Here is a 27,338-nt window from a genome sequence, read left to right as displayed (position 1 = left end):
TTACGCTCTCACCGAGGGCAGGGGATGACAGGCAGTTTTCAGAGCTCTGCACTCGGGCTGTTCTCTTGCTCTTCCCAAGTTCTCTTGTTCTCTTCCCAAGTTTGCTCCTGTGCCCAGGCCTGGGAGCTCTCCTGTTATCCCTACATTCCCTCTCAGCCACATTGTTCCCTACCACCATCTCTGCACCCAACCAGGGTGCCCAGCGCTGCTTCAAAAGCGGCTCTTATTCTGCTATACCTGGATCAAATGTTGAGTTTCATATTCACACAGAGAAAACCTTTGAAAGAGGCTTTTATATTGGCAAAGCGTTGGAGATAGAACCATCATTCCTACTGTAAGCATCCAACCTACACACAATTAAGGCTTCTAAGTACCATAAAAATAATATACGAAAAGAATTTAACAAGTTCTTCTCACTGCCGCAGGCACCAAGCAGGAATTTAAGACCAGGACATCATTTGCCCGCCACGTTCCCCATAACCAGCACCTGCAACAGGGCCACCTTCCTCCATAAGCAGTTAGTATCTGCTCTGCATCTTCATGATATAATTAAGACAAGAAGTTGTCAGAAGAATCCAGATGGAAACACAGAGTATTTCCTGCTGCACCCGGCCAAGAACAGCACAGGGCATGTGGGGATGAAGAGGAAAGCTAGAGCCTTCTGGAAAGAGCTTGCACGGCCTCAGAGCAATCGCTGCACTATATTCTAGCAGGTAGGTAGGTATCTGCTTTGTAAGAAACAGCTTTTTGCTGAACGTTGACAGCAACACCTTAAGAAATGGCTTGTGTATCTCAGCTTTTCTTATCACCACAAGAGATACATGTAGCAATAATCAGAAGATTTTAAAATGTATATTTGCTTAACACTATTACCAGAAACACATTTCCTAAACTAGTGGCAGCAACATTTACAACTTGTCACCCTCCTCACTGCACTATGACAAGTGCACTGGATTACTAACACCATGTTTCATAGCACAACTCCACTACTTTCAGATACTGCATCCTCCCAAGGAGCTCTCTAACAAAACACAAGAGCTATCTACTTGTAAGTTTTTACATATGTGATCTATGCATTGACATCACTCTCCAAGGTAAAACACAGAACATTACAGAGATCTCTTAATTACATTCAGATTTGGATATTTCTTCTCTAAAATAGGAAACAAATAAGAACTACCTGTTCATACCATAGATGCTATTTCATTATGCAGTTTTTCAACATTACTAAACCTACTAACTGCTATAGGTAACTCTCTCAGCAAAGGACATACAGAACTAGGTTTTCAAAATAGCTACAGGGTGGATGAACCACCTTTATTTCTCATGGAGAACATTTAACATTCATGATTTAATGATAAAAACCTGGGTTTTGAGAAGTCAGTTCTACAACACAAAAGCCTAGACCTGAGCATCCCAAGCTAAGGAGGTTTAGATTTATGGAGTGGATTACGGAGCATTCCTGGTACAGAGGCACAGCACATCTTTACAGGCAACTCATCTCTTGGATACAACACAGACATAGTGGATCCTTTGATGTTGTCAGGTATCTGCAAATACCCAACTGCAGAGGTTTCACAGGTAGCTTGTGTGACCCTGATCCAAACTATTTTGATTCCTTTAAGGAATGCTTTTAGAAACTGGTAGCCAGTGCTAACTACTTTAAGCATTTTTAGTTTTCAAAAAGCCCAACATTTCAGCTAATAGCATATCATATTCTTAGCATACTCAGATGCGGCAGGAATTTTCAGCTTAGGAGAGGTTAGGAAAGAAGAGACCTCCCTGCCCATTCCACCTTCAGCAGCAGGAGTGTACAAGGATGCATGGAGCTAAATGGGAATATGGCGTTACGAGGCAAATCCAGACCAACTCAGCCATTTCTGCCTAGCAGGAATCCCGATGAGAGCTTTGGAAGTGAGGAGTGTGGAAGGCTGGAACCAGATGATTACAGAATGAGAGAGGAGCCATTTCTGGTAAAAGGGTCTGAAAATAACAATGATCCTGGAAGTTTTCAAGTAAGGCACATCTACCTGCAGACACAGAACTTTCAGTATTTTACGAATACAGCAATGTATAAATTTTAAACCTGACTGTGCAAAGAATCCCAGTACAAGCCTGGGAAATGAGTTTCTGGTTCCTTAGTTTCCTTAATTGCATTTTGGTATTTTGCCAAAAAATGCAGTACTACAAGCTCCATGGAGTGGTAACACAGCTTTGCTTGCAAGCATTAGCAGCCATTGCCCCTTTTTCTTTAAGCCTAGTTTAAAAAAAATACTGGAAGGTCACTGCAAATAAACTCATCTTTGACATTAAAAATGAAACATCTGTACAGATGAGAGATTAAACCCCAGAAAGGCAGAAAAAAATCTGTAAATCCAGACCTCCAAAAATGATCAGTGCCCGTGCAGACTTCCAGACAGCTGTTCATTTTTTCCCCCCTGTTTCTTTCCCTTTCCTTTTTTTCCCCTCCCAAGTCTCTCACAACGCTGTGTCATCATCTTCTCCAAAATCTCCCACCAGAAGTGAGTGTTTGTCTGGTTCATTAAGAACGATGCTGTTCACTGAACGCTTGTCTGAGAAGAGAGAATTTATAGAGGCTCTGCTGTAGTTGATGATTCGATCCATTAAGCTCAGTTTAGGAGAGCCTGATCCAGTTTCATCTATTCCAATGTGGACACTAATTTGTGATGGACTCTTGTGTCTTATTTGCCCACGGGCCTGGAACTCAAGTTTCTCAGAACTTGGCTTCTTGTACCTAGGGAAGGAAAAATAAGAACACAATACAGCTCAGGAAGAGTTCCTGAAACATGGGAAGAAACTGTCTTCCAAGCACTATAATTGTGCACAATCAGCAGAGTTATAAATGACCCATGATGGAGTGTTGAAAGTTGCATCTTGCTCAAGACTACTGTATAATCAGAAGCTAATTCTGTGCTTTTTGGCCAGGACACAGAACAAGCAAAGCGAAGCAGACAGGTATCCTTCAGGATTTAACTGCTCCAGCAGTTGCTGCACGTCTCCAGAGCACCCTGGCCAGACACAGCTGCAGAGCAGCCGGCGTGTCGCCAGTTCCACCCAGCGTCCTGCAAAACCTGCAGCGCGTCAGTTCGGCAGCGAAACACCTCGCCCGGCCCCGCACTACCCTGCTCCCCACGGCGGGCTGGGGATCAGCGGCAGGACAAATGCAGCAGCTTCCTTGTTGCAATAATCCTAAGTGCCAGACGGGGGGTGTTTGCCGCTGCCTTGCCTCAGAGGTCAGCAATGCTCTGGACAGACTTCACAGAAATACACCCCAGGCATTAAGGACTTCGGCATTCCGAACACCTTCCCATTTTGTGTATTTCTCTTCATGTTAGAAACTACACTTTTAAAATAGCACTGTCCAAATTGTCTTAGACCATCTCACTACTCCCTCTCATGCAAAACCAAAACCAAAAGCAAGTATCATCCCGTCTTAAAACAAGGACTCACCCAAGCGGCTTTTCCAAAAGCTGCAAAATCTGGTACAGCCCTACCCTCCTTTTCTGCTATTTAAAGGCAGAGATCTGAGCTTCAAAAGCAAACAGCAGCCATACAGAACTGCTCATACTCACGTCTTCAACAGCAGAGAAGAGAGCACAACAGAAACAGAGGAGGCAGCCATCGCTGCAGATCCCATCCAGGGCTGCAAAACCAAACCGATGGGCAGAAAGACCCCTTGAAAGAGAGAAGGGCCCTGGGTTCAGAGCAGGAACACAGCACGCCTCCCAAACAAACCCGGGGGCTTGTGGAGAAACACATGCTATCTAACATTTAGACAATTCATGTGATCTCATTAATATACTTTTAATTTACTATTAAATAAAAAATAATTAATACATAAACCTTTATCTATCTCAGCTAAAACGTGCAGAGGAATACAATATGTAATTTATTATACAGTTATGAGATAGATGTGCCTTGCAAGAAACCATTTATTCACAGCATCTAGGCTATGCGTTTTCTGGCTCATTCAGTAAACAAGCTATCCCCAAGTTATGAGGACATGATAAACACATCCCTCATAACTGCACTGTGGGGAGAAGACAGCTCACAGCTACACCATGGCACTCTGCATGCACTGTCCAACAGAAATACAGAAAATACATATTATTCCATACAATAGTAAACCACTGCAATCTTTTACTCAAGGCATAATCTTGTTATCATGGAGAAATATTCACATACCCGCAGCTATGGGAATTCCAATAAGGTTATAAATTAGAGCAAAGACAAAGTTGATGCGGATCCTTTTGACAGTCTTCCTGGATAAATCTATACTTGCCACAACATCCATCAAATCGTCCTGCAAGTTAGTACATTTATGGGAGAAATCAAACAGAAATAAAGGCATCCATGCATGCAGTGTCATCCTATTCCTGTTTTAAAGCCAACTGCCATACATTGGACTTAACGTAGGAAGTATACTGTAGGCTGCTCTACTTTGCCTGTAATACAGCCCCAAAACAAGCTTCAACTTTACATTACAGATTGCACATGTCACCATAATACCCTAAGAAAATACACAGCTCCACCTGGTACAGCTCTAGAAAATTTACTACGACTTTTTTGTTGGGGTATTCTTGCAATGTATAACTGAGGAAGCAATCCAATATACTGCTGTAAAATAACTTGCATTTGCCAAAGGTCAGGTTGCTTATTCCCCCTCTTCTGCCCATTCTCAAAAATTTATTTCCAAACTATCTGAACAATATAGTTGGAGCTATATTCCAAACAGTCAGAAAGAGGTGGGCAAGGTTGTCTTCATAAAGCAGTGTTTGTCTTCATATTTAGCAGTAGTAACTATGTCTTCCCTGCTCCAGTTTTCCTGGTCCATGGAGGCAGTGGCCATCACTCCAGCACTGGCCTGAATCACTAAGGACACCCTTAGCTGCCTACTGCCCTGCCATTTCCCTTTGACCAAGCATCCTTATTTCTTACCTTAATCAGAACCACATCAGCTGCCTCAATGGCTACATCAGTGCCTTTACCAATAGCAATTCCCACGTTGGCCATAGCAAGAGCTGGGGAGTCATTGATGCCATCTCCAACCATGGCCACTCGTTTTCCTTCATCTTGCAGTTGCTTCACTTTGGCTACTTTGTGGGATGGAAGAACCTCTGCAAACACTTTGGTGATGCCAACCTAGGGATAGAGAAAGCACAAAACAAGCTATCAAAGCTTCTGCGTCTTAATTTGCTTAGAGCAAACACCTTCAAGTGTTATTGGATAATAATATGACTCAAAGTTGAAACCCATGATGTCACTCATGAACCAAAGACTAAACTCAATGGAAAACAAAATAGCTCTCGATTCAAAGTTGATGCTGCTTCCAAACAAAAAGGCTTAGGCTCTTATTCCAAGTTCGTTGCCATTAGCATGCCAGCTTGGCATCAGCCACAAGGCACTTCAACAGGACAGTGTCCGTCTTCTTGAAAATTGACTGCAGCAACATCCAGACCCAAAAACATTCAAAACAGCTTACCTGAGAGGCAATAGATCTTGCTGTTTTGCTGTTATCACCAGTCATTAGGACAACTTCTAATCCCATGTTCTTCAAAGTGTACACAGCCAGCTCAGCTTCTGGTTTCACGGTATCCGCAATAGCTACCAAGCCACAAAGCACTCCTAAAGGAACAAAACACGTGCAAGACCTTTTATCATTCTAAGGGGAAAAACAAACTTTATTTTCAGCAAGACCAATTCCAGAAACAATAACATGGACACAATTTTGTGGGGCAATGAAATACAGAATGGGTACTGTCATCAGGGCATGTTTAGTTCAAGGCAACACCAAGAGTGGATTATCTAACAATAAATCCTCATTTTCCTTTCTTTTTACACTTCTTGAAGTCTTTGCATTAAGTCCAACCCTCCTAACAACTGAGCAAAGCAGGAAGAAGCCTTCCTCATTTGGGAGCGTTACAAAACTTCAACTAATGGTCTCTGTTATTCCACCTCAGGTTTAACTACTAAGGCATCAAATGTCTCATAGCTTTCTGTTTAAAATGGCACAAATTGGCCTCTGATTGGCCTCTGATTGGGAGGACAGCAAAGAACTCACCATCAATAGCTGCCAGGACTGCTGTGCGACCTCTCCGCTCATGCTCGATCATGGCTTTATCTATTTCGCTTTTAACAAGAAGGCCATTTCTGGTCATCCATTCCCGGTTCCCAATGAGAACAGAGTATTTCTGAGCTGTTGAAGTAGCTGCAAGAAAATACAATTCTACCATCATACGGATAACCAGAAAGCTTCCTCCAGCTAATCCTAGTCTGGTTCTCCCAGGGGAATACCCCTATACAAAATCTAAACAATAAAGGTTCACTATCTTTCTGTCCCACCTCTTCAGGCAACAGAAAAGTCATTGATAATTCTTCAATAATAGAGGGTTTCCACTTCAATTAACCAAGAACCACTAGAATAGGGAAAGCACAGGACAAAGCCCCTTTCGCAGTGGCTCAGAAATACCTTTTAAAGGAGTTAAAGAGAGCTAATAAAGAGCTGCTCTTTGACTGAAAACCAGTCAGTTCTGCAAACACACATGGTCATTTTTGTTCCATAAATGGTAACTTGGGCCAAAGCAAATGTAAAGAGAGCAGTGAGAGATGATACCTAGGTGATTTTTATAGCTTGATATTTAATGTGTATGTGCACCAATGGAATGCTTTTGTCCTTACATCCCAAGCAATGTAAGAGCATGAAATAAACTAAAGAGCAACTGTATTTTATGGGGGCCTTGATGTAAGCTCTGTTTCCCAGGAAGGAAAATATCAACCTCATTGTTAAGGGTCCTGAATAAGACACACAAATCAACATTTGTGTTGCTATCCACGTTGTTCTATAAGCCCGGGTTGGCTTACTTGTTAGGTCAGCATCAATGATCAAAGCAGGCTGTGTTGATTCTTTGGGGCTTTCCTCAATTTTCACAAGTATCACATTTTTAATATTATTTTCTTCTATCATTTTTTTCTTCCGGTAGAGTAATGGTTCAATATTGGTGACTTTACAGCTAATGCCACAGCCTGGAACTACCTGGAAATCTGTACATGTCCCAAGAGTTTCTGAGTCCAATTCCTGAAGACAAAGGAAGCCAATTCAGATAATTTTTAAACGTATACAGGCATGCTGGATTTACAAAACACACTCAATAAATGGTTGTCAAAACAAGCCTCTAAGAGTAACAGAAGAAATATCCACTCATCAAAACATAAGTTTAAGCAACCAATGCAGCTAATACGATATCAAATAATCTATATAGTTTCCTACTTTTCAGCTTTCTGAGCAAGTATTTCAATTGCTTTCTAAGTGATCCAGGATTATTCACAAATAATACAAAAGCACAGAAGGAGAGGGTTCTTCCTTAATACAAATTCTTTTTTCTGGTTAAGAAGTACTTTACCTTTTTGCAGTATTTTGTTATTGCCACGCCAAGAGGGTGTTCGCTGCTACTTTCGGCAGTCCCCAAAACTGCCAGCATTTTATTACGTGGTATTCGGTTACTCTCCACCAGGAACTTCACCTGCATGACTTCTGGCGTCCCGTGAGTAATCGTCCCCGTTTTGTCAAATACAACCACCTTGACCTGCAGCACAACAGGAGGACTTCAGTCAGTGACCACAGTTTTAACACATAGTTTTGAAGAAAGCTCCACTTTTAACCAAACTTTCTACCATTCCGCTTGCAAACAGCCAGCGACCTTCTGAGGCAGGAGCTAGCAAGCTGCCCCTGGCAGCAGCCTGCAGAGGTCTTGTGCAGAACCCACCATGTCTCTCACCTTGTGGGCCATCTCCAGCGGCTCCCCGCCTTTGATGAGGATGCCGTTCTGAGCTCCTACTCCAGTGCCCACCATCACCGCCGTGGGGGTGGCCAGCCCCAGCGAGCAGGGACACGCGATGCACAGCACGGTGATGGAGGCCTGGAACGCGAAGCGGATCACCACCTCCGCCGTGGAAATACTCTGGTTGTAGCCCTGGCGGCAGAAACCCCTGCTAGTTAGAGATACCCAGCAACGACAGCAGCCCTGTGACCACGGCTGTATTTCATGTGAAGACTCTCAAACACTCAAGGTAAGTCTTAACATATTGAAAAATAAAGCAAAAGAAAGTTATGCCAAAAACTAATCTCCATGATGAAATAACCAATTCTAGAAATTCTGAACAGCCTATACTCACAGTTTATTTTACTTATAGCATCTTTTCTTAAAGACAACAAGCTATAATTCTTTTAAGTTGTAGCGTAATAAAAGATACTCTAACAACAATATATGCAATAAAAATGACAGGCAATACAAAAACCTTAAAAATAACAGATTGTAGCCAGTAGAGCAGCCCACTAAGAAACCTACAATTTAAACAACCCCAGGACACAAGTCAAGATCTGCCTCTGCTCTTGAGATCTGAAAAGAAGGGGAATTCCATTAATTTTAAAGGTGAATTTAAACAGGGCTCTGTACTCCACTAACAAAACTAGATGCAAAACTGAGGCTTGTAGCACAAGGGACTGCTTTACCCCAAGAGGAAGCAATGAGAATTGGGAAGTTTCAAGGTTGACAATCTAAACTGCATTTCAACTAATTTCAGGAGCTATGATTAATTACTGCAGATTTCTTTACATAAAAAGGTCAAAAGAGCACTATAGCATAAATATAGATAAATACATATATATGATATGCATATATATTCATCAACTGCCTGCAAGAACAATCCAGAAATAGAACTGTTGCAGTCTATTAGACTCCTAGGCTAATTACTTTTGAAATATTTGAGTTGTTTAAGGGGACATACTTACCAGGAAGTATTTTTCTACTATTTCAAAATCAATGAATCCAATAATAATCCAGGCAAAAAGAGTAACCACAGAGACAACCACAATAAAAGGAACAAAATAGCCACTAAGCTTGTCCGCAAATTTCTGGATAGGAGCCTAGGAAGAAGAAACAGATGTCGGCTTTAGCAATATTATACTTATTCCTTTCCAGGCCTTTGGACACAGATACTATCACAGTTTCTGTTTTTCAGGACATTTGGCATACTGTACTTTCTGATTATAATCAGGTATTTCTAGTAAGACAGTGAGATTTGGAGCAGCGAAGCACAACAAAAATCCTCACTGAGCCAGATGCTTTGCTATGTAACTGCAATTCAATCTAAGCAACTGAGAAGCCCTTCCAGGTGTGTTGGTGCACTGAGGTCTACGTGGCAAGACAAACCCCAACTGCTTAAACGGAACCTACTCTACCTTTGATGTTTGGGCCTCCTCCACAAGCTTGACAATTTGGGATAGAGTTGTATCAGCTCCCACGTGGGTTGCCGAGATCAGCAGTGACCCATTCTGATTAATGGAACCTGCAATTACTGTATTGCCAGGCTTCTTAGTCACAGGCATCGCTTCACCTGAAAAAGATCAGCAACAGACACTGAAGAATGTTTCTGGCAACTTCTTTTTTTTCCCCTAATATTTGTCAACTCCAATTCAATCCAACGCAATTCAAAGAGTAGGAGAATATCAAACAATTTCAACTTCTCTTCCTCAAATTCATTTAATTGCAAAAAAACATTTTTCAACTTATAAAAAGTAAATGCTCACCTGTGATGAGGGATTCATCTACCATAGAGTGCCCTTCAATGACACGGCCATCCACAGGGAACTTGCCTCCTGGAGTCACTTTGACAACATCACCCCGCTGAACCAGTTCAACATCAACTTGCTCTTCACTAGAACGATGGAGAATCTTTTTACTAAGACACTATGAACTAAGTTTACCCAGGCAAAAAGCAGTTGTTGATATTACACAAAGCAGAAACATTAGTTCAGGCCGTTAAAGTATTCAAGTATACAGAAATTAATGGGGGAAAAAAAAGTTGTTTTTAGAGCACTAGTTTTTATCTGTTTTACTTTCTGAGAAAATTCATTATTTTTAATCACAGGAAGAGATAGTAAGGTGTCAATAAAATCTGAATAGTTATTTTGTTTTTAACACTGACAATTAGTAAACTTGCAAGCAGCTTTGGAGCAATTTTGAAGTTTACTTCGCAACTCTATAGAATGGTAAAATAAATCTGAACTGAGCATATCAAAAAGAAACAACAGAAGAAACAAATGACGAAGTAAGATACCTTAAGAGAATGTTATCAGGGCCCAAGGTAACAATAGTTGCTTCGGTAGCTTGTAATGAAATAAGTCTTGCGAGTGCCTCTGATGTTTTACCCTAGAATAATAATTTTCATATTTTTCTAATGATCCTATTAAAAATTGTTTGTAAATGCCAGCTGTATATTTTATGATTTACTCTTTTAATAAATGCTTCCTGCAATCAGACTTAGTCATTTCATATTATTTGAGTTTTAATAGATATTTTAACAAAAATGATTAGAAAAAAATGATAAAAGTTCCTCGAATTATTTTAAGGTAAGCAACATTCTGAAGTGATACTCAAAGAGAAACTTGCAACTTGTAGATACGATGTTTTCCATCCAGTAAAGATGTCAAAACAACATGTGTTTCCTGAGAGGATTTGGTTTTACTGCACCTGTTGAACTGCTAAAAAAAAACTTCAGCCCTTCATGATAACTTGGGCGACCTGTCTGAAACACCAATCACCCCACCATGCTCTTCCTCTCCTGCCCAACACACGAGTCCTTTTATTTTCCTTACCTTTGCAACATGCTCTAGCCACCGGCCCAAGGAGATGAACACGAAGAGCATGGGAGGTGTGTCAAAGAAAGTCACAGGGTTTACTTTGGCTTTCTCGGCCATCGCAACTAGAAGGATAACGAACGAGTAGACGAAGGCAATGGAAGTTGCCAAAACAATGAGCACGTCCATGTTTGCAGTTTTGTGCTTCACTGCTTTGTACGCTTGAATATAGAAGTGCCAGCCTCCAAACATCTGCAACAACAGCAGCACCAGTTCCATTTTACACGTGTGCTTGTAACGCATGGAGACGACACTTCCATAAGGTGCCAACACCCGTTCCTGGTGGTTGACATCTCCACCACTTCCTGATGAGAGTCCCAGCTCTCTCCTTGGCTACACTCCCCATCGCTGTGTCCCCCTCCACTCATCCCACCCTGCGCTGCCAGCTCCTTCCAGTGCCCAACCAGGAAAGCTGCCTCTGGCCATGCAGCGCCCACACACTGACTGATCTGCTCCAACAACCTCAAATGCATTTTCTATCAGCATAATTAAAGTTTCGTGTCAAATTCCATTTCCTCATTGCCCTTCACTTTGAATGTCCAACCCCAGCACACCAGAGGTTGTCATATGGCTGCTTACCTGTACAGGGACACAGAGCAAAAACGACAGAAAATTCATAACAGATAATCCTGGTAGGAGCTGACGTTCCAGGAACATGGAGGAATGAAGGGTTTCCATTTCCTCAGCGCTCATGTTGTGATGTGTGTGAGCATCTGCAAGCTGACTGTCCATAATCATCATGTAAATCATCAGCCCCATGACAGGGATACAGAAAAACAGACTCACAAGGAACGACCTCCTCCACCTGGGGATTAAGGGTGAAAAAAAAAAAAAAATTCTTTTTGCAGTCAAATGATGGATAACACTAACTAACAAACTCTACAACAGCTTTGCTGGTTTGCACAAAATTCATCATTGATTAAAAAGAAAAATATCAAGAAGGGGAATGTCTATATAGAATTTAAATATGTTCAGAAATACTTACTGTCTTATTTCCTGTTTGTGGTCTAAATGACTAGCAGATCTATCTTTTTTGACTAAGGATGTAGTGAAACCCAAATCCTAGGGAAAAAAAGCAGAGTAAGAAGAAACAGTCAATTTTCAAAGACACTTTGTACTCTTCTGTAGTTATGCACAGATTACTGGGGGATTATCCATGCATTTGCTTTATTTCATTAACTTTTCTAAGATGATTGCCTTTCTTGCTCTGCAAAAGATGAGCAAAAAGGGAGCTTTTCAATAAGCTTTTCCAGAACAACAAAATGCTATTCTAAAATGTGTTTCTTGAAATGGTTCTTCCAGAGGCACAGAGCTATACAGACTGATGGATAACACCAAGCAACTTATTGAGATGAGAGATGGACTTTTCTTTTGATAGTCTTCCCTTGTATAACTGGCTCAAATTCAGGGCTTTTCAGTTCTGGGATACGTAACTTCTAGAAGCACGATGAGACTTTTGTGTCCTCATGAAACTTACCTTTATCATTTGTATGATATCTCGAGGACCTACAAGTTCAGGATCATATTTAATGTGTGCTTTATTAGTTGCAAGAGCCACCGAGCAGTATAACACTCCATTAGTCTTCATGAGGGTGGATTCTATTTTATGCACACAAGAAGCACAAGTCATTCCTCTCACCTGTAAAATAAAGGTTTTCTCCTGTTATCAAACCCACAAATTACTCAGTGAGTACACTGATTAAGAGGAAAGAATGCTTTTGACTGTCCTGAGTTACTGACTCCCCATGGTAGACATTTTGGGAAGGGCACATTTATACAAGCATGTTCAGTAGATAAGTAGTAAAGAGAGCGGGGGCTGTTTTTAAATCAGCAGCTTACCACAAGTTCCAGAATTCCATCCCCTTCATCACAATTTTCCATAACTGTAGCTCCAAATCCCAGCTCCCGAATAAGCTCCGCAATAGTGGAGGGGTGTATGATAGCAGGATTATACCTCACTTCTGCCTTCCCTGCCATTAGGGCCACAAGTATTGAATGTATTCCTAGAAGACAAAATATGCAAGTATTTCTGCTCAGTCTAAGAAAAACACCATCTCTATGGTAAGAAATAAATTGTGCCATTGCATTGCAATTGAAAAACCTATCATATTGTGCACAGAAAGAGAAACTTAGACTTATTTGGGGAAGAAATACCAAAAACATCATAACAGTGCAGGTGAGAGAGACACCAGACTGAAGAAAAAGCACTTGGCATAACTGGACCAAGAGAATTTAAGTGTTTGTGTGAAGATAACAGAAACCAAAGTATTACTCCACAGAGGCAAAATGAGCTGCATGCTTTTAACTGTCTAATTGCAAACAAAATAGAGATTTTCTTAAAAGGAACTCTAAAGCACATAAACATATTGTTAATCCACATATAGCATTTCTAAAAAGCTTTCCTTCAAGAAAGAACTTGAATGAACATGTATGAGAAAGGGTAACCAAATGTGCAATCCTACCATATACATTAAGCAAAAGAGAAAGAATGAAAAGCTTTTAACAGGAAAGAAACTACCATTTCAGCTTAACTTTAGAATATATCCCTCCTCGTTACAGTAATTAAACACAGTCTATATTAACCACTCTTCATTACATCACAGCCATGCAACAATTTGTTTCTGCAAATATAACCATTATGCCAACAACAGATAGACATAATTGTCCTGACTTGTAGAGCTAATTTAACTTATATGTCTCAAATCCATGCTAACACTGCCCTTCTCTAACTGCTTTCTAACCCAGACAGAGACACTTCTGTCTTTAAGGCAGACCTGGACATGTCACTCATATAATGAAAGTTCACTTCAGTTTCAAGATGACCCGGACTCAGTATCTACCTTCTCTTCAAAAGTGTCCCAATTCCAGCTTTTGCAAGGGCAGTCTCCAGCCAGCAAGTCATCAAAGCAGCAAGAACCATGTTCCCTTTTCATGCTATGACCCAACTAGGAGCAGACTATGTTCAAATCACCCCGCAATGGCACTCCTCCTTTTGGCTAACCTACCATTTTAAAATACTGTACCAAAACTGGATGGCTTCTTTAAAAACAATGCTGAAAACTTTAACAGATCCTGCTGACATATATCTTACCATCTTCCCGTCTCAAATTCCTCTCAATGTTTGCTACGCACGAAGCACATGTCATGCCTGTGACTTGGACATAGCACTTGGACACAGCCTTCGTCTCTCGTTCAGCACCATGGAGCGCAGACACTTTGGAAACAGCCTCTGCTTTGTGAGGTTCCAGCTTCACTTCAGGCAAAGGCCGAGTTCTGACCACGGGGAGTTCTGTCTTTGCTGGAGAAAAGATGACACTATAAGGAGCTGTTGCAATGAGCTACCAACTGGTATTATAAAAGACAGAAGTGCATGTTGGTGTAGCTTTTCAGACCAAAGCATGGTAATTGTACGTGCCCTGTCAAGCAGATTCATCCACATTTGTAGGTCGTCTTTTCTTTTGCTTACTCTTAATAAGGGTTAGGCCACTAATAAACCTTCTACCCAAGTGTACTGTTACTATTTTGAATTCTGCCCCTCCGCCCCACTGTATCTCTGTCATGTTGTACTACCCCTGTCCTGCAAGACATGAGGCTGCAGACTAAACCTTGGCACTGCAAACTTAGTTTCACACACACAGTTTTCTTGACTTTACCTGATGCAAACAGTATCAAATTCATGGCTTGCCAGCAAATTCAATGTTTGCAACTTTAGAAAAGGGCTCTTAAGCCAGACAGCTGCTTCTTACAGCAATTCAGGAGAAGCTATGTTTATGCAGGGGATGCATGAAAGGAATGCAATGAGATTTGACTTTAGTCAAAACAGGTGAGCTCATTCATTCCTTTAGTGATTGACCCAAAATAGCTCTCGTACTCTATTTTTCCAAAATTAATTGGACTCTCAAGGCTGCTTTGGGAAGCTTCACTTACAAGTGAAAATACAGAACAAAAAGATATTTGTTTGTATTTTCTTCCTAAGTCTACTTTTCTTCTGTTTAGTCAGGTATTTCCACTATGTTAATTCCTCATACTGTACCAGTCATCACGGCAAGCATTAGGCTTAAGTGATGCTCACACTCCTCAAATTGCTGCTGCTCTTTGTTCATGCCTGTGTCTGCTTAAACACCACTTTACCATTTACTCCACAAAAACAGTGTCTTTAATAAAAAAGAAGAAATTTTAGCAGAATAATCTGCAGTATTCTCAGCAAAGCTCTACCTATTACCCGTATTCATTCTGTGAATATCAGAAAACGGCAAAATATTTGCCAAGTGGAACACCATTTGAACATCAGTAGAGCAACATATTTATATTGCCAGGCATTTCAACCATCTTTAATGTAATGTATTACATTATGTAAAGTGACCACTGCACTGCTAGTGAAGATAAACTTCTCTTGGCTAGCATGAAGTTCTACACATGAACTTCAAAGTTTCATTAAACTTAAAAGGATGTCACTGTTTGATTTAAAGAGTTTATCAGTCGTTACCTGATAAAGATGCATCAAACCCCATATCCTCTATCGAGGATCGCAAGTCTTCTGGGCTTGTTTGTAGAGGGTCATATTCTATAGTCCCATTACGATTTGAGAGAGACACATGTATCGATTTGACACCTGCCTTTTGGGATATGACTCCTTCAATGGACTGCGCACAGGAGTTACAAGTCATTCCTTCAATGTTGATCACAACAACTTGAGTAAGGGGCTGGCTCGCATCCTTCACAGCACCCGGGAGCGATCTGGCTGGAGACGCCCCCGCGGCCTCATCAGGAAGGCTGACTTTAAAAGTCTCTGGAGACACTGCCTCTATGGCCTTTCGCAGTACACCTACACTAACCAAGTTTGGGTTGTAGTTTATAATAGCAGATTTCTTCTCTAATGAAACAACTATATTTGTTACTGACGGGAGTGCTGATATAGTGCTCTGAATATTGAGGACACATGAATTGCAGTGCATGCCATCGATTCGGAAGACAACGGTCTTTGTATCATTCTCATTTTTGGAGTTTTCTCTCAGTGTTGCTTTGGAGTCTTTGGTTTGAGCGTTCTTCAAACTTTCCACGTTAAGAGCACTGAGCTTGAGAGGTCTGGGCTGCTTTTTGAAAGATGCTGTGAAACCCACTGCTTCAATTTGGTGTTTTATTTCTTCTGCTGTAATGACATGAGGCTGATACACGATAACAGCTTCCTGATTGTCCAGAGACACTAAGGAGGAAACAATAAAAGTAAGTGCACATTATTGCCCAGCACCCTAAGAACAATGCATCTTGTCAAAACTTTCCAAGAATGCTTTAGACGTTCAGAAAATTAACTCCAGCCCTCCAAAAGAAGTTTAAGTAGTTTTACAAATCGCAACAATATAGGGTTTTTTTTTTTTTGTCTAGAGCTACAACAATTTTCAATCCCTTTACCACAATTTTCAATCCCACCACCAAGTCTTTCACTAAATTTATTTTTTTCTTTTTTTCCCAAAGGTCTGTGGCATTATGTTCGTTAAAGTTATTTGTACAGGCAATTTTATCCAGACCTTTTAGACAAAAGGAAATATATGTCAATATTAACAGTTTTTAACTGAACAGAAAATATTAGTATTTAGCACAGTCCAGAGGAAAGACATCTGGTGACACAGAGCTGTCCGGGGACAGCAGAGTCAACTCTAAGTGATGTGACAATAAGCTGAGTCCTACCTTTAATGCGCTGGATTCCTTGCACCTTGCCGACCTTGCCCTCGATGGTGCTGGTGCAGGAGTGGCAGGTCATGCCCTCCACCCTGAGGCGCAGCACCGCGCTGCTCGCGGCAGCGTCGCCCGTGCCAGGAGCCACCTCCGGTGCCGAAATTCCTAAATCTACCCCTGGGACCATTTGGATAATCTGCTTACTATTTATCACGGAGGAAATGAAAGTCACCACAGCAGTTTTTTGGTCAGAGGACACTTTGACATCCACAACACCTTTGTTTGTCAGGAGTGTACTACGGATCTGTTTAGATGTTAGGGGCGACTCAGGAGGAATAGTAAGAAAAATTGTGTCAAGTAAAACAGGTTGAGGGGTTGAATCGGCTAATGTAGCATCAAATCCCATGTCTTTTATTGCCTCCTGGAGAGTTCCTGGAGTTTGTAGTTTGGAGTCATAAATAATGGCTGCGTTCTTTTCCTCTAGAGATACCTTGAAAGATTAAAAAGAAAAAAAATATATCAGAAAGTTTAGTTAGCAAACTCAGCATTAAGAGATGGGAACCTGATAAAAGATCCATTTTTCTGTGCAACAACATGGCTAGACAGAGGAGACTGTAAAGGATTCTGAAACCGTTTCTAAAAACAAGTGGTCCTGCCACTTACTTTCGACATCCTGACAGCAGCTAATGAAATTCATAGCAAATAATGAAACTTCCAAAGCTGAACACTCCTAAATTGGCTTAGTCAGTGTAATTCAATTTCAAAAGGGAAACAACCCACAAGGAAGGAAGAAAATAAAACAAAAAACACGAATCCTTTGTACAGTTTGACCATCATTATTAGCTTTCTTGGGCTACCAGAATGGAGGAAAAAGTTCTCTGAAAAATCCCCCAGGTTGGATCGCTAATGACACAAGTCCAACCGTTCCAGAGACCTCAGGGTCTGGGGAGGTGGGGGAGAAGAGCTCACATGGCAGTAAACCGAGGCGCTCTTGGTGCGGAACGGACAGAGCAGAAGGCTACAGCGTGCTGCAGCAGCAAGGACAATATCACAGGCTGCTGTCCTGCTACGAGGAATAAAGCGCACGAAAACGCACAAAATAAAAAACACTTTTAAAATTAGATACATGACAAACATTAAAAAAGTTATTTCTCTCTGTACATTTTGGTGATCCACAGCATTCCTGATTTGACACTAACCTTTCACATCAGATGGAAAATAAATTGAGGATATTTGTACCAACTGATGATATAATTAAACATAATTATTGCAATTTCCAAAAGGGAGAATCAATGCCTGCCAGAGGGCCAACACATTATCATTCAATTTTATCTTTCCCGTGGGCAAAGATACAATCCAGAGACCACAGTCATGATTCAATTACATCAGCTAAATAATTTTAAGAACCACCTTTCTTCCCTTTAGTGCCAATTAGGTGCCCTTGCAGAATCAGTAACACAGACATTTATTGGTTTCATTGCAGTTGGAGGCAAATAACCTACATGCAGCTCTGTGTCTGCATTAGGCAGCCAAAGCTTGCCTCTGAGTCATCTAATTCAAATAAATAAATAAATAAATAAATCACCAAACAAAAACTTGTTTTAATATCCTCAAAGATGATTCCTGAAAACAAATCGTTTGGTTAAATTGAAGCTCTAATGGTATAATGATGATTACCAAATATGATCTCTTGAAGCTTATTATACTCCTGTTTTACTTAGGCTGTTTTTGTAGTATATTTGCTTGCCAAAAGCAGTTCTACAAATATTATTCAGCTTTGAAATAAAGTACTTACTCTAAAACCTGTATGCAAGATACTTGGCACTTCCCACAGACAAACAAAGAAAACCTCATCCTGTCGCATGAGACTGACACATGTCAGGAACACAAATGCTATTGAGTGTGCAAGTAACATCCGTGCTGTCAGTCTGAAAGAAAAGGCTTGGGGGGCTGTACGAGGCCAAAATTCTGACATTTATTGAGTTTAATTCATGAGGACCAATTGCTTTCTTCATTGGTGTAAATCTTAGGAGTTCTGCTTCTCCCCCCTTCTTTTTTTAACCTTTTCCCCTCTCCCCCCTCATAATTAATTCAGTATTGTGAAATAATAAACCAAAAATAATCCAAGAAGAATAACTACAATAACCTAGCTCCCACTTCAGTAAAAGAAACATTTGTGGGGTTTTTTTCCTGCTTATAAGCATTAGAAAGACACCAACGTACCTCTAACATCAGTGTTCCGGGAAGATACGGAATATATTCCTTCCATTTATTTCCCTCCCTTGGCTTCTCACATATGAGCAATGCTTGGTAAGAAATGGTCATGTCACTTACTTGGATGCTGTGGACACCACTGATTTTCCCGACGTGTTGTTCGATGGTCTCGACGCAGGAATTGCATGTCATTCCCTCCACAATGAGGGCAACCGATCTGGCCTCCATTGTCAAATCCTACTCAGGTCTTCACATCACTGAGGGGCAAAAAAAGAATTCATTAAGACTTTCCCCTTTAGATATAGGCATCAAAAATCTGATCAAGGCCTCACATTGGGCAAAGGTAAGATGGGAGAGGACTTCAGCTACTTACTTCTAGCTATTTTCATAGAAAAATAATATTCAGACATTTATAATTTGTGCTTAACACAAGCAAGATAATTTAATTGCACATAGCAAGCCCACTGGTGACTGGTGAGCGTGACCTCAAGCTACAGGGAGAAAAGAGCAAAGAAGTAAGACAACCCCATTGTGGGACTGCTCATGATACAGGATGACACAAAGTACAGGAACCTAAAAGGTGATCGTGTTTTTTCCACATTTGTATCTCTTATTTATTATCCTTATGTATTAAGGAGCGATAGTGACATTAATCCTAAGAAATATATCAAGCTTCTTCTGTACCCCATTCAGAAAATTCTAACTTCTGTTCTGCTAAAGACTGGCACATTTACTGCTGCTTGTAAAAGCAAACCTAGAAAAAATTGCTGAACCTAAAGTGAAATTAATTTGCAGAAAGAATGGCTAATGCAAAGGTTTGGTGGGGAGAAGGCGGAAAGGGGGGGATACAAAGCTTAAATTGTTAGATAATAGAAGGACTAAAAATGTAAAAGAAGAAACATCCAGGTGTTTTTTCAGTCTTCAAAAATTTGTATTCCTTTTCCAAAGGATGAGAAGTTACTGAACAGGGAAGAAGAAAAAGAAGTCACAGTAACCTATCTAATGTTTGACTGCAGAGAAAGCAGCAAAAAATACAGATGACCAAGTGAGCAACTAAATTTAAGCATGCGCTTAACTGGTTTGTTACCCTGGGGATTTATTTAGAGAAAATTAAATTACAGTAAGCATTAGCAATGTTTAATAATATCAGTTTGCTCTTCTCAGATTTCAGAACTGCTTCCAGTTACAGATGTTCTGAAAGTTTCATTTCTCGGCACTGAAACATGCTAGAAAACCACAGAAGTTTGTGAATACTGGAATTACATTCCATCTTCAGGTTTACCTCACTTATAAAAAAATTATAAAAATTATAAACATTAAACTTATAAGAATTAAACACTGATGCTTAAAAAGAAGTAAGGGCAGTAAAACCCTTTGACTTACAGTGAAAACCTCACCAAAAACCGACGCTAAGTGAGCTGCTGTGTAAAATAACGAGCTGCCCGGGACGCCGGCGGCTGCGGCGGCAGCAGGGCCAGCCCAGCCGCGACCGTGGCACAACCAGAGCCACTAGCTAAAACCAGCGAGGATACAGCTTTGAAACTGCCTTTTCTGCAGGCCACGCACCAAGCCAACAGCAGCACCGTGTGTATTACGGTACATCAGCATCACAACGTTGTAATAGCCAGCAACACGGTTGCTGAATGTCTACCTGCCCATCGAAAAAGCAGACGTGATGATATATGTATAAATAACAGTGTAAACACTCTGTTTCTCCCCCATCTGATGTTATTACAGCTTGATGTCACAGTGAAAAACATTTCCTCCACTATTCAACTTGTTTCTTTGCCTGCTTGCTGCTCATTTTACATATGATCAGTTCCTTCTTTTTTTAAAAAATATCACTTCAAGTTTTCCCACTGAAAAGGAAAGAGAAAAGCACTCAGAGCTATTCCTTTTTAGTGGCCTAACAAAACTACATAAGGTTTGTAAAGTGACTTCAGTTATGATGGATGGTATTTGCAGAAGTGGAAGAAAGAATAATTTAATAGCCATAATTGAGAATCCCTTAAGTCATGTTAAAATCTCATTATTTCATGCTTGATAGCAGATGCTATTTCAAGTGCATCTGACCTTTAAAGAATACACCATCAAGGATTTGTTTGATGTAAATAATAAATCAAAAGCAAGCAAGCATCAATTGTTCCACTGCCAAAACCAAGGGGGTTTTGTTTGTTTAGGTAATTCAAAGACTGTTCTCTCAGGACTGACTGATGAGGATCCTGTGGCTTTGGGCCCTGAGAACACAGTAAAGAAAATCCTTTCCTGGAAGGGCTTGCAAATCAGCAAAACAAAGAGGCATAAGAGAAAAAGAAATTGTGTATGTGTGTGTATATTTTCCCCCGCCTTGCAAAGTCTCAAAGCACCATAACTGACTTCTGAACTTCTGTCTCAGAACTTCTGTGGAAGAAAACTCTCTTCTTTTTGTTCTTGAGCTTTTCATTGGGGAAAAAAAATATTGGACATAGAAGATTTATTCATCATTATCACCCTCTACAGGAAAGAGGCAACCCAGCAAAACAAGGATTTCATTTGCAGTTTCACAAGTTAAAATTTTGTATTACACTTCTAAGTTTTTTTTAAAAGAGGTGCACCATTTGTAAGCAGCACTGACTCTTCAAGGCAGCTACATCATGTTATTGACATTGAACAGTTACATTCATAATCTATTTAAGTTTTCCTGTAAACTTTTGAGCAGGCTTGCTGAGATTTCTGAATGCAAGTTTTCTGCATTTCCTGCGTTCTTGGTACTTTGAGATCTTGTTTTCTGAGAGTACAAGGTTAATGTATAGAGAGAATAATAATAGACGTACCCTTTCCAATCCACTCAATTACCAGAATAGTGATTCAGGTTTAACTTAAAAGCTTATATCTGTAATAGCATTCCACTGTTCTATATTGTGGGTTGTTTATAATATTCTACCTATAATAAAAAAAATACTGTCCTGTAGAAATATCCTGCCTGAAACTACAAGACAAATATTTTTGTTCAAGATATCCCCCAACATCATTAACAACAAAAGAAATCACCAGTGAAGTCTGAGAAAACACTTGTTATACCAATAAATTATCACTAGACACACAAAAGTGATGTACAGTATTGACAATATAACCCCAGTTCTCCTATATGTGTTAATATTTTACCAAGTTTACAAGAAGGAGGCCCAGATGCAGAAGTCAAATGATCCACCTGAGGCTGTGCAGCAGTCTGGGAATGCTGGAGCAATGGTCTGAACTTAGAACTTCCTGTTCCTGTGCTCCTGCCACCCATAACAAATTACATATATACATATACACACACAGATACCTAGTGACAGGCGTTAGCTCTGAAGGTGACCTCGCAGTTAAGGCTCTGGCAGGATACAGCTGAAACAATAAATAAACAAAAGTCTTCTGTAACATCTGAAAAACTCTCCAGAGAAATAGATTTTATATGCAAACTCTGTAGATCCTTATCATCAACAATAAAAAGACTGCTAATAAATAATATACAGTTCAAAGTTATTTAAAATAATTTGCTAACTAAATTATAGATCATGCATTGCTTCAGAGAATAATAATAATTTTCAAAATCAAAATATAGCTCCATATACAAAACCTCACTGCTACTTGTCCATTTCACCATAACCAGAATTTTGAAGACAGAAATGGCTGGATGTTTTGCAGAAGTGGGTAGATCATCAGTACGTAAACAACTTCAGGACTTGTGGAGCTATTCCCCCATCCTGTTTAACAGCTCTGTATTTAGAGCACAAGAAGCCAAAAAGCTTAGGGCTATTACTGTTATCTTGCAGTAACATTAGAGCAGCTTCATGTCAGGGAGAACAGTGACTCTGAGCAAACTCCAGAAGAGCACATTAGCTCCTCTTTGTCTTCTCTAGAAACTCCCATTTCATTTCTTACCCTGCCATTATCCTTTCACCTGTGTTTTGCAGAACACAAACCAGCAATACTTCCTTCTTTGTACATTGACACCATCAATGGAAGCAGCAGAGCCCTCCAAAGGATCAGCCTCTGCAGTAGCAGAGATAGTGTCTGGAGCAGCAGCACTGAGCGAGCAGCGATGACGCATACGAGCGCATTACAAGAGAATCAAAATCCAGAGTTCATTTCTAAATAGACTAAATCTTCATACGGTCTTGCAAGCACAGTTTGAGGCTTAATGCTTGGGCTGTGTACAAGTCAAAATTCAATATGTTACCTGCTTTAGAAAGTCAGGGCTTCTAAACGAATGAGATAGCACAAAGAATTTCTACTTTCAACAATAATTTCTACATGAGGAAAAAGTAAACAGTCATCAAGGACAGCATGACAGAGAAACCCAGATTCACATCTCTAAACCAGTTTTTTGGGTGTGCTAACAACAGTCTCTGCAAGTAAAAACATCTGAAGCAAGATAACTAAGGTTTGATGAAGTCAAAATTAAGTCACTCAATCTCAAACCATGAGAAGAAATGGGTCATGTGAAACGGAAGCTATGGCACTTGTACAACCATCGATTTCTGTGTTATTCCAGAGGGGAAAAAAAAAAAAAAAAAAAGATGTTTTAGTGCTTCTAGTGCCTGCACTAATCCAAGCACCTCTGCATGACAAACATACACCATAAAACTGCCCAGCATCTGTTCGGGGATCACTAAGAATACGTAACAGACACAAACATCGTGTGCTTCTCAAAGCGGGGACTTACCAGTTTTCAATGAAGATTTCTATACATAGCATCTTGAAACTGCAAACTAGCAAGCCTAGCCAAAAACCACACAGATCCAGATTCAACTCCAGTCTTTATATCTGCAGACTTGATTAAATTTCTAAATGGCAGAGTCCTGCTTCATAACTTTATTTACTTAATGGCAGCAGAAAGACAAGTCACTAATTATATTAAGCGGAAAAATGGTACCTGTCCTTAAAAGCATGCAGAGACACATGAAAAAAATCAAAGGGTAGCGTAAAAAGACAAAGGTGGATTATCTCACTGATGGCTTGGAGCACTACTGAAGAAGGGGTTACAGGAGATCTGCCCTGATATAAGAAAACAGGGTTTCATTATCTTCAACTACGAAAAAAAAAAAAAAAAAAAGTATTTGAAAAATATGACCAGACAAAGGAGGCCTAATCTTGGGGGGAAACTGCAGGCCTGTATCAGATGGACAGCGCCGCGAGGCTGGGCCGCAACTCACGTTGCTCAAGAGTTTAAGGAGTCCTGCTTGGTCAGCAGCTTATAGAAACTGCTTGGAGGGATTTCAGTTCTGGTAAAGCTGGATGAGGAGAGAGAGAGGGAAAAAAAAAAAAAAAAGTACAGACTGAAAACATTCTGCTTCGGTCCTAGCAAGTGCCGGATAATACTTGGAAAAAAAATCCTATCAAATCCTCAATCCTATCCTTAGGGCAACTCTTTGGAGAACATGCACCCCGCAAACAATTGCGGCAAGCATTGGGAATGGCGTGTAATTTAGACGCCTCTCTGTCATCCGAGTGCACTGAGGTCCTTGGGGCTCCCCACTCTCCAGCTTAGGCTCAAAACACAGGGCAGGACAACTCCTGGCACATTCTCCATAGGACACGAGAATAAAACCTGTAAACGACACCTTACGCTAACCCAGGCTTCCCCACCTGGCAAGGGGGAAGAAAGGTTCATTTCTTTCCCTACAATTAAACACAATCAGCCGTAATTACTGCCCCCTGACCAAGGCGCGCTTTGCTCACACAGCATCTCCCTCAGACGCCTCCCTGGCTTCTCACGGCCAAACACAGGATCGCCTCCTGGCCCGTTTGCCTTCGCGGCTGCGGCGCGGCGAGTTTCAGCCTAGAAGCGCAGACTGTGGCGACCGCGCGGAAGGATTCCGGGGGCTTCGGTGAAGAAACGCGAGTTACGCACAGTGCCCGCAGCGCGGACGCGCGGCTGCCGCGGGGCAGCAGAGCTTCCCCCGCGCCTCTCCGCGAGGCTTTACCTCAAGGCGGCGGGCACCGAAACTTGCCCCTTTCCGAGAGTTTTGGAGGAAGCCCAGGACAAGCCTGTCCCCCGCCCGCTGCCCCGCCGCACTTTTGGTGGCAGAGTCTCGTTCTCAAGGGCCACTTCGCTCCGTGAGAAGCCGCCAGGAGGGCGGGGGCGCTCCCCCACCTCGCTGCCGCCCCGAGAGCCGCCCGGGCCCTCCCCGCCGCCCCGCACCAGCCGCCTCGTACCCACCGCAGGGCCCGGCGGCCGCATCCGCTGCAGGCGCCATCCCAAGGCCCCGCCCCGCAGCTCCGCCCCGCTCACGTGACGTGGCTGGCGCGCACGTGACCGAGAGCGCCGCGACGGTCATGTGACAGCCCCCCCCGCGCTGTGGTCCGCAGGGGAGCGGTGCTAATTGCTGCTAATGAGCTAACGAGTCTTTGCGATGAGGCGGCGGCAACGCGGCTCTTACCAACACAGCGGCTCCATAGCCAGCTCTTCAAGGACTCTCAGTGACCCACGGCTTTGAAGTCTGCGCAGGAGACACGTCCAGCTCCTACTGCCGTGTACGTCAGCGCTTTAATTAGGGAACGCAGGTTTCTCTGGACTGTGGGGAAGGGCCCTGCTGAGAAACAGCCTCTTTCTTTGAGGCATCTAAGAATTGGGGGGATTCAGATTTTAATCAGCATCTGGTAATGGAAAGATACAGGTCTATGCAATTCTCAAGAGCTCAGAGAGAAATCATGCTAATCATAGCATGACTTAGAAGGAAAAAAATATCATTCTGGAATAAACTGACACCTCAAGCTAAATCATGCACTTTGTAATTTGAAAAGCAGCAGCAACCAGAGGTATTTATAGTGAACTGAACTCTGCAGTGCAGGCATACCTGAAATTATTTATATATATACACACACACACACAAACCGAGTGGACATGTTGAGAACGACACAATATTTTGGACTTGCACCTCACAGTTTGTCCAGTATCTATTAGTAGCCTTAAAAGAAACAACAGGTACTGTGCAAAATACCAGATGATTATTTTGAGCTTTCATACACTTTTGCAGGACACCGAACACAAAGCTTTGGAGAGGCAGGCAGGTTTCCAGATACATTTATTACATCAAGGAATGCCACAATACAAGTGGTTATCAGGAAACAAATGCCACTACATTAATGGCATGAGCACTGTCTTCAGTGAAATCTTAGACCAGTTCATAACATATGTTGACAATTACTCCTTCCATTCTTTTGGGGTGACTCTGCCAACAGGTGACAAGCCCCACTCTATACCAGCTTGTGTTAACACCTGTGAAAGGAGAAAAAAAAAAGATTACTAACTTCAAAGGCCTTATGATAAAAGCTATATTTTATTATTCTCATTTATATTTCTTATACTGGAATGATATCTCATTCACCTTTTCATAAAACAGAAGAAATACTTATACTGAGTAATACTGAAATACTTTGGTTTTCTAGTCCAAAATATCTGCTTTCAAAACAATGCACTTGGGATGTACAAGAATATCAATAGAATTGAGTTCTTTTATATCATCCATAAATATTCATAATCACTTATATTTTTTTTTTGCTTTTTTAATATATATTTAAATATTTAGCAAGATCTAGTACAATTACAGCTACAATTACAGAAGAGTTGTTAAGATGAAAAAAAGGGAAAACTTACATATGCCCAAACAGCAGTAAAGACTACAGCTCCACCGACGAGGACCATGTTGCCATATTTATCATGGAAGTTTGGTTCATATTTGCGATGAGCTTGTCTTACTGCAGTGTGCTGAATGCCACGAGCTTATTAAAGCAGAAGTTTATAAGTTAACTAAAAATACATTCAGAACCCTCCTCTTCCATCACCAGAAAAACAAGCACCAGCAATCAGGACTTACCTTCCTTTTAAGAGCTTAAAATGAAAATCTCTTTTGGATTTACAGCCTTGGAAGGATTCTGAAATATGGGATGATACAGAAAGCCTTGACATTTATATGTCAGCTTTTCCAATTTCTCTCTACAAAGCTATTTCTGAAATCTATTCCACTAATGAAATCCTCTAAATTGCCTTTTTTAGTTGGTATGTTTTCTTTGTTCCCTTGGCATAAAAGTTCAAGCAGTTTGTGTGCTTGTGTGTATTGAAATTAAGTATTTACTGGCATTTATAAGCCTTTTTTTTTTTTACACAATGAAGTCCAGCATCAAATAAATTCGTTGAAGACAGTTGATACTAATAACACTTTTTTCATCTATTCAGGGTATTTTTGAACAGAGGGGAAGGAGGTGGAAAAAGAAGAAAGGAAGTGAAGTAACACAGGGCCTTTGCATGAGGTAAACTATGCACCACAAATACAGGAGGGTATCTGTAGGTCACAGGAGACATGCTGCACATAAATTATATTCGTACACCCCAAGGTATTTAGGAGAAAATACAGACTAAAGAATCAAAGCATGAGGCAGAAGAGGAAGGAAAAGCCGGGGGGGGGGGTCGCAGCCCCTCGCGTCCTCTCAAGCCCCGGGCCCGAGCGGGTCCCGCACAGGGGCAGCCCTGACAGGAACAGGGGGCAGCTCCCGCCCCAGCCCGCAGCGCCCCCGACCTCCAGAGACCCCCCCCGCTCACCGGCAAGCCTGAGGGCGGCCCTGGCCACGGGCACCATGGTCACCGGCGGAGCAGCGCGTACCCTTGGCGAGCCGTGAAAAACAAAATGGCCGCGCCGGAGGCGGCGCGCGCGGGGCACTTCGGGAGGCGCAGTCCGGGCGGCGCGGCGCTGCGGCGGCGGGAGCGGGCGGG

The 27,338-nt window shown here is 41.5% G+C and overlaps 2 protein-coding genes across 2 annotated transcripts; both read right to left on the bottom strand.

Moving 5' to 3' along the window:
• Positions 1-1,565: 1,565 nt before the first annotated feature.
• On the bottom strand, positions 1,566-24,808 carry ATP7A (ATPase copper transporting alpha). The gene is made up of 23 exons (XM_010222745.2): positions 24,789-24,808; positions 18,725-18,861; positions 16,403-16,880; positions 15,204-15,920; positions 13,809-14,015; positions 12,557-12,720; positions 12,195-12,356; positions 11,703-11,779; positions 11,297-11,522; positions 10,676-10,909; positions 10,138-10,229; positions 9,608-9,735; positions 9,260-9,414; positions 8,810-8,944; positions 7,797-7,991; positions 7,422-7,604; positions 6,883-7,096; positions 6,083-6,229; positions 5,504-5,646; positions 4,960-5,163; positions 4,207-4,324; positions 3,594-3,696; positions 1,566-2,755 (listed from the first exon to the last, which is right to left on the bottom strand). Exons 2-23 carry the CDS (start codon positions 18,830-18,832, stop codon positions 2,479-2,481), a joined length of 4,467 nt encoding a protein of 1,488 aa, XP_010221047.2. The 5' UTR covers positions 18,833-18,861; positions 24,789-24,808; the 3' UTR covers positions 1,566-2,478.
• Positions 24,809-25,639: 831 nt separating this feature from the next.
• COX7B (cytochrome c oxidase subunit 7B) lies at positions 25,640-27,277 on the bottom strand. The gene is made up of 3 exons (XM_088527537.1): positions 27,168-27,277; positions 26,226-26,350; positions 25,640-25,847 (listed from the first exon to the last, which is right to left on the bottom strand). Exons 1-3 carry the CDS (start codon positions 27,202-27,204, stop codon positions 25,773-25,775), a joined length of 237 nt encoding a protein of 78 aa, XP_088383663.1. The 5' UTR covers positions 27,205-27,277; the 3' UTR covers positions 25,640-25,772.
• Between the last annotated feature and the right edge of the window lie 61 nt (positions 27,278-27,338).

This window comes from Tinamus guttatus, unplaced genomic scaffold, assembly GCF_059628265.1.
Source record: "Tinamus guttatus ecotype Peru unplaced genomic scaffold, ASM5962826v1 Tinamus_guttatus_pri_ptg000287l, whole genome shotgun sequence".
Taxonomy (NCBI): domain Eukaryota; kingdom Metazoa; phylum Chordata; class Aves; order Tinamiformes; family Tinamidae; genus Tinamus; species Tinamus guttatus.
The sequence above is the reverse complement of the archived record's forward strand: the minus strand, read 5'-3'. Positions and strand labels throughout refer to the sequence as shown.